Raw genomic sequence first — 13751 nt, forward strand, 5'->3', positions numbered from 1 at the left:
GAGGCACAAGGAGGGGTTGGGTTTACCAGCTGATCCACAGTCTTAAACAGAAACCTGGGTTTGTGTTAATGTGTAGTAATGAGTTCAGAAAAATAGTGTGTTCTCGCATCCTTAACCATGTTATTGTAGTTAATTAATAAATCCTTCAGACTGAGGTAATGGACTTGGAGACAGGATTTTTTCCATCAGCGCTCTGCTTTCCTGCATTCCCTTTTTAGGCTGCGAATGCTGTCATTTATCCAGGGTTGCTTACTAGCTTTAGACGTAGGCCTAACCTTTAGAGGAGCAGTAATATTTAGTGACGACAAGCAGATATGATTGAAGTGATCGACCAGATTGTTGGTGTTGGAATCAGACAGGTGTTGGCTTTGGCTCTGAAAGAATGCGCAAAACTTTGAAACACTTTGTTCATTAAAGAAGCGAGAACACACGGAGCTTGGTGAGGCGGCATGAGTAACAGGGAATCGCAGCTAAAAACAATACATCTGTGGTCAGATATGGTTATGTCCACTAATTCCACAGAGGAAATGCTGACACCCAGGGAAAAAAACCAAGTCCAGTGTATGACCACGGTTATGTGTTTAACATTTGACATGTTGTTTGAAGTTAAAAGAAGTGGGCATGTTTAAAAAGTCAGTTGCATTAACATTGTTGGTCATCAACATGAATATTAAAATCGCCACAAAGAACAATTCTGTCATAATTTAAAACCAGAGTAGATAAAAATTCAGGAAGTTCTGATAAAAATCCTCCAGGCGGTTTTGGGGGGCGATAAATTATAACAAATATGATAGGTTGCAGCCCTCCTACTTTAAGAGCGAGAACTTCAAAGGAGTTAAAGTCATCACAGCGTACTTGATGACATTTTAAATTTTTCCTATACACGCTCGCTAACCCACCACCACGACCACTGACCCTCGGTTGACTAAAACAATCACAAAGATTGTGGCGCACAGGTTTAAGGATGAAGTAAAGAAGCTTATATATGTGTGTAAATAAAATAATCTCCTTGTATAATTACTGCCTACATTTACTTATTTTTTTGTGCATTTAATCGGATGCTTATTTATTGAGCATTTATTTATTTCTGAATTAGCCAGGATCAATCCTCCATCTGTAGCAGACATCTGTGCATTTGATTCCATATTTGTCCCACAACTAATGCAAGCATTATAGACTATGTTTTTCACACCCATCAGTATACCAGGCAATTTGATAATGTGTTTTCATTCATTACAGTAATAGTTGCTTGCTTTCACTCTATCTTGAGCTGACATTAGCCTGCCATGATGAAAGGTGGATGTCACCCAATCAGCTAAATTCTTGCATTTATGGATTAATTCATTGACAGGCTCTTAGATCATAATGGGACTCCTAATTCACCTTAAATCATAGACAAGTGCACCATAAAGGTAAACCAGTCCAGACATTTTAAAATATGTAGATTACACCAGAAACAACTCAGAAAATATTTAGTGTGTTGCTAAAATGGGCTTATCAAAGTAACACACAACAAACACAAGCTTTAATGTTAATTTTAAAGCTAGTAACAATGATGTTACATAGCTGCAGAGCAAAAATGTGATAACATGAGATGTTTAAAATCTTTTGACCGGTGAGTGATAGTGCATTGCTGCATGTAATGCCAAAATGCACTAAGATACAGACACAGAGTCTGCTGACTGTCCTTAAGTGAGCAGTCTCCTCCCTCTGATCAGTGTTTGCCTCTCAAACAACAATAGCGCACAGCACTGACAAGAAGCGGCATTAGGTTTCTCTCTCTTGTTCATGTACGCCCTAGTTACATACGGTACTTTCGTCTTGCTCCAAGGTGCACACCGTCTGGTGAGAAATGGCAGAGGGAGGCTTTGATCCTTGCGAGTGCGTCTGCACCCATGAGTATGCTATGAGGCGCCTCATCAACCTGGTAAGTAATAGAACCGAGTGGTTTTCATTGCCACTTGAAATCTTTTAAGTGGCGGACTTGATCATAACAGAGTTGAGGTGCAGGGACGGGTCAAAGTATTCCAAGTATGCAGTGTGAAGTAAATTGTCTCCTGCTGGAGTCGAGAGTATGAAGCAAAGAGATTAACGTTAGGAACAACAAGAAAGTAAAGGGAAGGAAATGAAAAGCTGTCGACTGACAGTTAGCCAGCATATCCGGGTTCCTGCTCAGTGTTTATATTAAGAGCATATCAGATCTGTCACGCCAAGACGTTTCACTCTGTTGCACTGTTTGCGGACAGGTTCGCAGTGTGTAAATATTCTCTGGCTCGTGTAAAGGAAAGTGTGTCATAAAAGTTGATGTCAAAATTATTGAGAGAAACTAAAGAAATCATCATCGTGTAATCATGTTGTCAGTTTGCAGGTGACCTCATTGGCACTTTGTGCTCAGGTGTAACTTGCGTGGCGAGTTGCAGTTGGTTCAGAGCTTGGACCCACCCCGGGGGTTTTCTGATTTGCTTGCTGCAGGAAAGGGTGTTTTCTAAACTAAAGAATTTACACAGCATTTGCCAGTCTGATATTTTTATTTTTTTTGGAGGCAGGCTGTGCTCAGATGGTGGTTTTGCACCATCCACATGTGAATATGTGCTGCTGGTTACAGTAACCTGTGAGTGGGTCATATGTAACAAGAAAGTCTTAAAGTTTTTTTTTTTTAGCAGTGAGTTTGTAGAGGACTTGTATTTTCTCTTTTCCTAGGTGAGGGCAGTGGAAACCATAGTAATCAAAGTGGTCATTGTCATAAAGTAGAAGATTTTAATAGTATAATTCTTTTCCTACTCTTCTACTTTTTGTTCCTTCTGTAATTTCTCTTTCAGCTCAGGCAATCTCAGTCCTACTGCACAGACACAGACTGCCCTCAGGAATGTATGTATGACCACATTAGACCATGCATTTGTTATTGCGTGTCATATTATGTGGAAGGATGGCTGCACCCAAGCATGTTCTCAAATCAGGAACTGTAGTGTTGTTTACATGTGTGAAGTGCGAAGATTTTTTAAAATGTCGTTTTTTTTTTTTTTTTTTTTTTTTTTTTTTTTTCAGTGCCAGGTCCCAGTGGGCCAGCTGGCAACGGAGGAGGTGACCTGACCCTCCCCATGGTCATGATGGGATGGATGGTGCTGGCTCTGCTCCTGTTCCTGCTGCGCCCATCCAGTCTCAGGGGTCATCGTCCCTCAGGCAAACCTACTGGACCCCACAATGTCAGTATTAATCACACTCCCGCCTACTTCACAATGGCATTTTAAATGTGCAGTATTGCTCTACAAGAGTGTTCAACCTCTGACATATATAGGAATTGTAAGTTGCTTTGGATAAAAGCATCAGCTAAATGAGTAAATGTAATGTACTTCTCTTGCTTTCTGGTAGTGACACTCAGCATATGAAAGTATATGATCAATCAGTGATCTTATATCACCAATCGTAAAAGGCTCGAGTCTGAAGCTCAGAGTGAAACGCATTGCTCTCGGTGTATCCCATACATTGATTTATTTGTGTCTGTCATCTTTGGCATTGCAGGCTTTCCGTATTGAGTTGTATTGAGGATTCTTTGTGACGTGTCTCCTCTTAAAACATCTCCGCCCTGAGCCAGCATGCACAATACCAGGACACTGAAACTCATGCAGCTAAATAGAATTCAGTCAGCGTTGGTTATAATATTAACACCTGTGCTTTTACTTTAACATGTCAAAATTGCAATATTGTATCAACGTGTGTGTGTGTTTGTTTGTTTGTTTTTATAGTCAGAAAATATATCAATGATTTCGATGTTTTTAAAGTTGTTAGATACAATATTCGTTAAGATGAACACTTTAGAGGAACCAGGAACAAAATGTTTGTTCTGTGATGCGAACTGGAACTGTCACACGCTGGATGTGACAAACTGAATGTCCTTTTTTGTAATATTATATTATTGTAACGGCATTGATGTCTTCTTGTCTTGGTTTACAGAGTGACAGAAGAGAGCCCCCAGCACCACCTATTGATTAGCAGAGAAGCAAGAGTACCAGCAGTCATCCATCTGCTCTGACTGGAGCTGCACAGTTGGCTAGTTACTGTGACCAGAACGGCACAATCTCCCTGTCAATCTTCACTCGCATATCTTTTTGCTTTCTTCCTATTTTAATGGTTGGATCTGTCTAATGATTCCTGTTACTAGAGCCCAACTGATGCTGGATTTATGAGGTCAATACAGATGTGGTATTCCTAAGTTGCAAGAAATCTGATCATCTAGAGGTCAATATTGATGTTTTGATTTTCATAAACACAACATGAACAGTTTTGGCATATACTTTTCTGCTTTGGTTATTTTTTGACAAAGATATAGACTGAGGAAGGATGTTTTACACTTACAAAACCTTTTTGATCAGGAAACTTAATAACTAAATATATAAAAAGCCAGTTTTGACTGATAATATTGGCCGACAACATCAGCATGAAGATCTATCAGCTGGGCTCTGTGTGTAAGTCTTTAATTAGAAGGTTTGTTATCGTTCTGAGTCGGTCCCTGATCCCAGTCCTGATGCTGTCTGATCTGCAGAAAGGCAGACATAAACTCAAAATGAAGGAATGCATCACATGGGTTAGCGGAGTTTAAATTGTTGTTTGAGTGCTTGCTGAGTAATGAAGGGTGGTGGGTTCTTCAGACTCTGAAACCTTCCATTTTTAAAATCAACATTCTAAACAGTGCCAGTAACTATGTCCTATGACATAATGTGTTTGATATTAATGCAGTGAATTAATCTCTTGTGTTTACGTTCAGGCCTCAATAAGATTCCATAATCGCCCCAGCCAGCAAATAGTCCAGTCTTCTTTATAAACTGCATTTCCAAGAACGTGTCTGTCCTTTTTATCTATAACCCGGTTTGATGATTAAGACGGCAGTGCCAGATTGTTTATGTTTAGGGGTTTAAGATTTGTTAAATACCCACATGTCAAACCTAATTTCACATCATTGAAGTGCAGGCAGACAGACAGGGTATAATAGTGGGGTAACTGTCAAACAATATACTCAGCACAAGCAAATACGTTATCATATTGAGATGATTCTATGTACTGTAATTGTTTTGTGGTTAAATAATCATTGTATACTGACCTATTAGCAGCCGAGAATCATATTTTATTAGCACTTTTTTGTGTGTATGTCTGTTCCTTTTTGAAGGCCTGTTGTACTAATGCAGCCGTGTAAATGGTGGCCTTGTGGAGACGGGGGATAAGAGTAGTCTGTGATTAATGGGAGCCATCCAAAGTTTCTACTTCACATCTTCTGTATGATAGTATCTCAAACCAATGAAAAGCAAAGAGAAAGACAGTGCCATATTTGAGGTCATTTTTATTTTAAATTTGTGATGGGAATTATCTGCATGCCTTAAACTACAAGATATGCTGATTATTTATTTGGTCCAGAGCTCTGTTAAATACATCATTAGTTTCACATCTAAATAATGTTACAGAAGGTTTGACTGCTAGATTTAAGGTTGAAATATAGTGAGTGAACAGAAAAAATGGAAACCCCTTAATGCAGACCAATGCACTGGGGAATGTTGTTTGGTTCCTTAACCATGTATGTAATTGTGTGTGGATGTTTATAACCGTACAAAATACTCTGCCTCATGCAACACAAACTACAGCCTCAAAGTTGCAAAGGAGAATCAACCTTTCTTTGATACAATCTCAAGAAAAATGGAACATTATAATGGGTGGTATTTTTTTATATGTCTATAATTGCTTATTGGATTTCAGTACACAATAGAGAGTTTCCTGTCTTTCTAGTATCTGTCATGCCCATGTCGTGGAAACATGGTTACAGCAAGTGTTTCTGGGCCCTGGTTGTGTTTTTGGTTGTATTCCAGGGTATCTGTGATATCAGAAATTACACAGATTAGTCTTAAATTGTAGGGTGTTAATTGAAGCCATGGTATAAGAGTTCACAACCTGGATATGATCTGTAACAACTGTGGGCTGAGATCATCCTGACAGTCAGGCTCTTTCCATATCAGTGAAAGTTGCTACATCTTTCCAGACTTGCTTGGGAGAGGGCAGGGAGGAGGAAGGAAACCGTTAAGTAAACCATGAGTGGTTATATAAAATGGGGGGGGGGGGTGCGCGCCATACTAGATTGTTCAGATGTATAAGTGGAATATCTGGTACCACAGAAGACCTTGATTTAAATTTTTACTGTCTAAAAAGGGCTTCAACTATGCACTTTTCCTATAACAATAAAAATAATTCAGTCTTATTGCTTGGCTATGTGGTGTTGTAAACTTTACATTCCTGCATTCACTAAGGCAGATGTACACATCATAATATACAAATATGTTCTGGTTTCTGGCTGGAATTAAAGACATTGCAAACATATATACCTGCAGTGCTGCCTACTCAGTATTTTATCAGTTTTTCAGATTTCATAATTGCAACAAAGCAATATCAATACAGAACCAATAATGGTGGCATATGAAGAGTATTTACAAAACTCTTGTTTAACTAAACTCTATTTAAGTACAGTTTTGAGATAATTGTACTTTGAGTTTTTCCCATTTGAAGCTACTTTATATTTTCACTCCACTAAATTTATAGCTATAGTAGTCTCTTTGCAGATTAAGATTTTACATAAAACCTGTGACCTTAAACATCTCGCCTAGCTTAAACATTAAAATGCTGATTCATGTTCCATGTCGGCATGCATGTTATTGTTTTTATTAGTTAAACCGAAAGCCCTCTGAAGAAATGTCATGTCAACCTGAAACTATGTCGTTGTAGAATGAACTTCAGGCTGCTATCTCTTCCCGGGCAAGCAAAACAAAAACAGACCAATACTCCTTCTCTGATGACTTCAATCCCCTCCCTTCACGTCCAGCTGCACCTATGCTCACGTGATTCACACCATCCTCCCCAAAACGCTTCCCTCACCTAACTCATGATTACTTTAATACATTTATTTTATATAAACAATACATTTTTCATAAACTGTCAATGGTTTATTATAAAAAGGCTGAATTTAACAGACGTGTTACACGACTTAATTAAAAACGTTTTAATGGTAACAGGTGTATTATTATAACAAACCATAGACTGTAACACGACTTGTTTTGGTAATCTTCTGATCATGCGCAGTGGTGAAACGGAACTGTCCTTCACGTTTCCCTGGGTTACCATCAACAAGTCCGTTAGCCCACTGTAGCTGTATGACAGTGTGCCTTTAGCTATAGTTAGTTATAGTTAGCTATAGTACCATTTATGAACAGCTGTATTGTATTTATTGAAGCAGGCAGCAATCATGGGGCGACCAAACTTTGCATAGTGGTAATGTAGCTATAATGGTAACGTTAGCACAGGAGGCTTAGTGGCTAGCTACACATTAACGTTAGCTAGGATGCTAATGCTAATCAGACGAACGTGTTTATAGTTTTCACAATGGCGAATCAGGAGTCTACGACACTGGCTTACAAGAAAAGCCCGAAAACATCGAGGAGGACAACATTTCAGGTGAGGTTAAACGCTTCATTGTAACGTTATGCCGTCTGGATATCCTACTAAATGAGAAATGAATGGATTAGTGAAGACCCTTCTTGAAACATACTTTTAGGGGAGAGCATTTCCTGATTTTAGTTGATTTTATTTGTTTATTTATTTTTCTGTAATTTAATTATGTGTTCTTTGCTCTTGTAAAACCATTTGGAACATGGTTTTGAAAAGTGCTCTATAAATAAAGATTATTCTTATTGTTATTATTAGTTAAACCGAGAGCCCTCTGAAAAAATGTCACGTCAACCTGAAACTATGTCCTTGTAGGATGAACTTCAGGCTGCTCTCTCTGCCCGGGCAAGCAAAACAAAAACAGACCAATACTCCTACTCTGATGACTTCAATGAAGATGAAGATGGTAAGATGACAGAGTCCCTCCATTCAGTGCCTTTGTTTACATTGTAATTGTGGTTTATATATCACCTATATCTGTGTGTAATGATAGTTGATGATGAGGCTTATTTATTACCTTCTCCTTCTAAAAGCTACCATTACTTTGACACCAGTTTGATTGTGAAGAAATTTTAAAAAGTTACTATGGTAGTTCTTTACAGCAGCGATTCCCAACCAGGGGCTACTTGTAACCCAGGAGGTACATATATGCATTTGCCATTAGGATTGTTGAGTAACTGATCTTATTTGAAAAATTTAAATTAGGATTTGGTAAGAGTGCGTGGGTAGAGTGTGTGAAAACTAGTTTAAAATGTTTGAAATGTCTAGCTTCTGCCACAAATGTAACATTGACTGAAAAATAGCCAATTCCAGGACCACTATGTCTTGTGTGAAATAATCGTATAACAGTATTCAATTTTATGTAATTAACAGTGTTAAGTTTCAAATATATTATATAAATTACACATTTGTAAAATAACAGGTGGTGTCAGTGAAGGGGTTCTTGAGCTTATCTTAAAGGGCTTTGGGGCAGCAAGAATAACAGCAGAGCATCAATAGAACAGACCATACGGCTAAACAGGCACAGTTACTGTACTGTCATCCATATAGCGGATGTCAGGGTCTGAAAACCATTCTTGTCAATCAGACACCTTACATTTAGATGCATTTTGTGAAATGTGAAAGTTGGAAACAGCAGTTTGACATGAAAAACTTGACTAAAAAATGACTTTCTGCTTGCTTTTTTTGTAGTTTTCAGCCACATCTGTCAGTCTTCCTTAGTGGATGGAGTTTGCTCAGTTGGCATACAACCATCCAGTTAGGAAGGGATGGTAAGATGCAGTTTGAAAGCCCCAGGAAAAGCTAGTACATGAACACCTTGAGTTCATATTGTTGTGTTAACTTAAATAGCTACAGTTTAATGGTTCTCTGCTGTCATTTACTTTTTTTTTTTTTTTTTTTTTATATTTCACAGATTTTTTGAATAAACTCCTCAAATCAAGAAAACAGAGGGCTGGCTCTTTTAAGACTGGGAAGAGTAAAGGCAAAATCAACAACTTTGAGATTTCAGACGATGAAGCCAAACATGGCAAAACAAAGAGAGTTTCGTTTCTGAAAACCCAAAGAATCAGCTCTCCCTCAGAAGACACAACGGTATCACATGAAAACGAGTCGCCTGACTCTTCCGACGGTCGACACAACAATTATAATAACTCCTTTTCCTCACAGCAGTCCACAAATGTCGGTGAAGATGACATACGATTTGGTGTGGAGTCTACTGATCCTCAAATCACAAGAGAGAGCTCTAGTAAATCTCTGTCATACCAAATGTCAGGTGATACTCTACTGGACATGCCTTTGCCTTTACCATCTGACAGCAGTGTCATTGAAACTCCGGGGCCAGAGGAGAAGAGCAACTCTGTTCTGGAAGAAGGCTCCCAGATTTCAGAGTTATCAGAAACTGACCTCAAACACATGTCCTCTGCAGGTCTGTTCACACTGTTTTTATGTATACAATAACTGTATAATTTTTTTAAAGCAAATTTTTAAAATTGATATTTCCACAAACTGTCATTATTCAGATAGCGCTATGGAGAGAGAGCCACCCAGGCCTAAACCGAGGCAAAGGACTCTTGGACTCAGCCTTCACGCTACGGAGAAGATAGCCGAAGATGCTGAATCTCAGGATCTCAGCAGGCCACAGACCTCCTCTGCATCCATTCCCCTCTCCACTGACACATCCACAAACATCGCTGTAAGGAGCTTCAGTCCACATGCGTGGTAATTCACTGTTTTAAGTTGCAGAGTAAAAAGAAGCATTCTCAGATTGGAGCACATGCCTGTTCTGTTGCTTTATCATCATAGTGGACAGAAGGAGATCATGCAGTTTCACGTAGCCTCAGCAAATCCTCTTCTAGCAAGAGTGAACAGTCGCTGCTCTTCACCAAATCCACAGTTGATTCTGGATCCAGAGGTAATGACTGGCATGATCAGCCTTATTTTATTTTATTGTGTTTTTAACTCTATTAATCCTCTTGATATTTCATTTATTATTTCAGATAGCTTTAATTCTGATGGCAGCAAAGAGCAGGAGAGAAATTATTCCACATCATTTGAAGAGTTTAATGTGAGTTATTCATTATCAAGTGTACCCTTTAAGTCTCATGTTAGATATTTGCTGCCTCTTATTTTGAGATAAGAGGCAGCACCCCCCCCCCCCAACCCTTGTGTTGTCTTCGGGTCAAATTTGACCCGTTTTCAAATGTTTTTGTATGAAAAATATGGTTTTCTTTCATGAAATTACACCAAAATAACATGGATGGTTCCACACTACGCTCTAAACAAACAAACAAAATGATCACTACTTTCACTGAATTGTGTGTATTTTATTCAAATTTGTTCCACTTGTGGTCTTCCCGGGTCAGATTTGAACCGGTGGTGCAAAAAGTCAATTAATCACACTATAATGCTGTCCAGCAAATGCGCACGCATGTGAGCACACCCGCACGGACCTTTTTGACCCTGATTTCCAAAAAGAAGTGTAAAACTAGTGGTAATGAGTTGGAATGAAGTTGACTAAGAAGGTGTAACACAGAATTGGGTGATAATTTATACATTATGCTTTATAACCAGACCGGGTCAATTATGACCCGGGAGGACAAAAAGTCTGATTATTTGCTGCCATTAAAAATAATGAAATGGTTTCAAACCAGTATCCAGACCAAACTTTGACATATACTAGTCTGTGATAATCCATCAACATATAGTCCTGTGATCCTAACTATTACTCAAAATAATTTATAATTTCTGCTTTTTCTACCTTAAATTTGGTATAGTTTAATATAAATGAGACATATTGACCATGAATTCCACCAAAAAGTGTAAAAATTGTGGTAATGAAGTTGGCTAAGAAGGTGTTACACAGAATTGGGTGATAAGTTAAACTGGGTGCTTTAAAAGCAGGCAAACCAGACCAGGTCAATTTTGACCCGGGAGGACAAAAAGTGCATGGTCGACGGGAAGAAAACACAAGGATTAAACTCAGTAAATGTGTTTATTGACTTCTTTTAGGGAGACTCGAGAGATGTCCATGAAAAATCAATTGATACCAGGTAGGTAAACAAGCTGCAACAACAGATACTCACAGCTTCGTGGATACAACAGGATAATAGTCTAACTAACTGTATTTTTATTTAAATCAGGGCATCAAGTTCTCAGTCTAAGACCACCCAGAGATCTCAGAGCGTGTGCTCCAAGAAAGTGGAATCAAAGTATTTGGGAACTCTCAAAGTTCTCGATCGTAAAGTCTCTCTACAGGAGTCTCAGCCACAAGAGGCAGATTCACTCAGAGCTGCCATTTACCAGGTCAGAGTGATAATGAGCCTATGCTGTTTTGTCTATTATTTAAACCACTCAGTGGAGGAAGGGCACCTGTGACACTGTTTTTCCTGTGTTCTGGGTTTTATGGTGAAAGACAATATGCAGTCTGTGCAGTTCTCCTAAGCACTATTTAGAGGAGCTTCATCTTATACCCTCAAATGCATGTTGATATTATATGACAACACTGACATTGATATTGAGAACAGGTATATAATAGAATATACTGTATGCAAGTAGAGTGTGAAGTCTGCCGCTGTGTAAAATGGATTTATTCAGGTATCTTGTGCAGAGAAAGGGATTGAGGTTGAAATGTTGTATTTTTAATAATATATCTACAGGGACTGTTCAGCAGTCTTGTCAGCCCTTGGGAGGCAGAAATCACAGTTAGTTCTACTGGTTATGTATGTCGGTAGAAGGCAGGTAGAGTGTACTCTCAGTTAACTAAATCACTGCCCACTAACATGTAACTCCTAATAGGAATGGCTTCAAAAGAAAAAGGAAAAGTCAAGAGAAAACATGGAGCTAAAGAAGAAAGAGGAACTCCTGAAAGAAAAAAAGAAAAGGGTAAATATTTTTATTTTGTAAATTGTAAATACAGAACAACCCACATTGTTATAGAACACACATATTTTAACATATATGCACACTGCTTGCCAACTTTAAAAAAAAAAAAAAAAAACAATCAGGAAGAAGAAGCTAAAAAGGAAGATGCTGTTGCATCATATGAGGCTTGGAAAGAAAAGAAAGCAGAGAGTCTCAAAGCAAAAGCCAAAGAAAAGCAAGAAATGCTATTGAAAGAGCAAAAAGCGATTGAAGACAAAGAAGAAAAAAGGCAAACTGCTAAGCAGGTAGGTTAATGATTTATTGTGCATGATTTTGAAAGATGTAATGAGCACTTCTGTAGAAAGATGTAATGTTATTCAGTAATGGTACAAACATTACAGGTGTTTGAAAAATGGAAACGTGAGCACGATCTAGTCCTCAAAGAAAAGTACAGAGAACAGAGAGAAGCTATACGTAAACTGGAGTTAAAAAAACAAGAAAAGGAGGAAGAAAGACAGAGAGAAAGCAAATCTGCTTTTTCTAACTGGTAAGTGTAAATCATTGACTTTTTAATTTATTATTTATTTCTCTTATTTATTTAAAGTGTGATGAAACATGACCTCTCTCTGTGCACTGACCTCTAGTGACCGAAAGTTTCATGTCTCTTGAATGTGATGTGAAATAAGGCCACAGGAAAGCAAACAGTGGCTGTAATATGTGAAGAGTAGAGCCAACACAATCTCATGTTGCTAAGGTGTCAGGAATTGCATACAATTGTCTGACTGTGCTTGATTATAAACATTCAATTGGGTTAGTTAAGTTCAAACATTCACAAAATATAGGTAGCTTCAAATAGCTGCATGTGGTCATTGAAAGTTTGTTCAACAACTAACAGGGCTTCCCCATCACACTAAAAATCTATTTGGGTGTGAAAATGATCAACCACCAGATGGCAGTCAAAGCTGGTTGTTAAACTATGTTTCATCACGCATCACACAATCATTGACAGTGAAGTAACTCTCATCTAAAACTGTTCTTTCTTTAAATGATCAAGGCGCGACAAGAAGAAGGACGTTCTCCATGAAAAAGTCATGATGGAGCGTAAAGAAATTAAAAACAAAGCAGAGGAGGAACGATACATGAAAGAGGAGAGAGATAAAATAGCTTTAGAGATGTATGAAAACTGGCTGGTAAGTAAAACTACTTGTGCTACCAGTGACTAATGGCAACAAAGGTGTGATGATTCCATTTACTCATTCTCATATCTCTTATTATTGATTTTTGTGTTTTCCCCAACAGGCACGGAAAGATCTAGAGCAGAAGAGACAAAGAGAAGAAAGACGAATACAAGCCATACTCCAAGACAGTCCACCTCCGCCATGGAGCCCTCCTAATAAAACTATACCGTTTGGAAAATAACATTTGATGTGTGTTGACATGTACCACACAGAGAATATCTGTGGGTTGTACGTGACATTTGAAGTTAAACGTTTTGTACTGTATGTTAGAGTGTTGTTGTTGTTGATGGCAACTGTTAAATTTAATATTTTTTATATTCCAGTTTTGCATAGCCAGTAGCTCTAGTGCAAGTATTTGCAACAATATCTTCTGTTACTAGTCATGCATCATAATTTAAAGCAGCAAAAAATATTGATGGAAAGAGCTAATATAATTAAACTACAAATTCTTATAGTTATTTTCATGTAACGTTTTAGTTTTTATCTCACTAAGAGGAAACATTACACAATATTTGAAACTGATCTGTTTAACACTCGTTTTGTGTTACACATTACTGAATTTGTAGATTGTTGGATTTATTTGTTATTATTTAAAATGCTGGTCATTTTTTACGGGTCACCTTTTTTATGTTTTTAGTCATTTTATAGCATTTTTTCCATCATCCAAAACATCTA

General features: G+C 38.0%; 2 protein-coding genes across 4 annotated transcripts in view; both read left to right on the top strand.

Moving 5' to 3' along the window:
• The window catches only part of smim14 (small integral membrane protein 14), a 127548-nt gene extending 121310 nt beyond the window's left edge, over positions 1-6238 (top strand). For both annotated transcript variants that reach the window (XM_046046793.1, XM_046046794.1), the window contains exons 2-5: positions 1832-1927; positions 2820-2868; positions 3046-3203; positions 3952-6238. In XM_046046793.1, coding sequence (XP_045902749.1) covers positions 1853-1927; positions 2820-2868; positions 3046-3203; positions 3952-3990 — 321 coding nt within the window. In that variant the 5' untranslated portion in view covers positions 1832-1852 and the 3' untranslated portion in view covers positions 3991-6238. The remainder of the gene's footprint in view (positions 1-1831; positions 1928-2819; positions 2869-3045; positions 3204-3951) is intronic.
• Positions 6239-7124: 886 nt separating this feature from the next.
• map9 (microtubule-associated protein 9) lies at positions 7125-13259 on the top strand. Of its 2 annotated transcripts, XM_046048116.1 has the most exons (14): positions 7125-7485; positions 7792-7882; positions 8891-9069; positions 9145-9403; positions 9498-9670; positions 9781-9889; positions 9975-10042; positions 10987-11027; positions 11118-11280; positions 11773-11859; positions 11982-12143; positions 12240-12385; positions 12893-13028; positions 13138-13259. In XM_046048116.1, exons 1-14 carry the CDS (start codon positions 7414-7416, stop codon positions 13255-13257), a joined length of 1806 nt encoding a protein of 601 aa, XP_045904072.1. In that variant the 5' UTR covers positions 7125-7413; the 3' UTR covers positions 13258-13259. The 2 variants fall into 2 exon arrangements, with proteins under 2 accessions (XP_045904072.1, XP_045904071.1); XM_046048115.1 differs by having other exon boundaries at positions 7126-7485; positions 8891-9403.
• Positions 13260-13751: the final 492 nt, after the last annotated feature.

The sequence above is a fragment of the Micropterus dolomieu genome, linkage group LG04 (assembly GCF_021292245.1).
Source record: "Micropterus dolomieu isolate WLL.071019.BEF.003 ecotype Adirondacks linkage group LG04, ASM2129224v1, whole genome shotgun sequence".
Lineage (NCBI taxonomy): Eukaryota > Metazoa > Chordata > Actinopteri > Centrarchiformes > Centrarchidae > Micropterus > Micropterus dolomieu.

Bases quoted from the DNA above. Each gene is read 5' to 3' on its own strand.
- map9 (XM_046048115.1), top strand. From the start codon at position 7,414: ATGGCGAATCAGGAGTCTACGACACTGGCTTACAAGAAAAGCCCGAAA. The intron at 7,883-8,890 runs GTAAGATGACAG...TATATTTCACAG, and splicing joins CTTCAATGAAGATGAAGATG to ATTTTTTGAATAAACTCCTC. The intron at 10,043-10,986 runs GTGAGTTATTCA...GACTTCTTTTAG, and splicing joins CATCATTTGAAGAGTTTAAT to GGAGACTCGAGAGATGTCCA.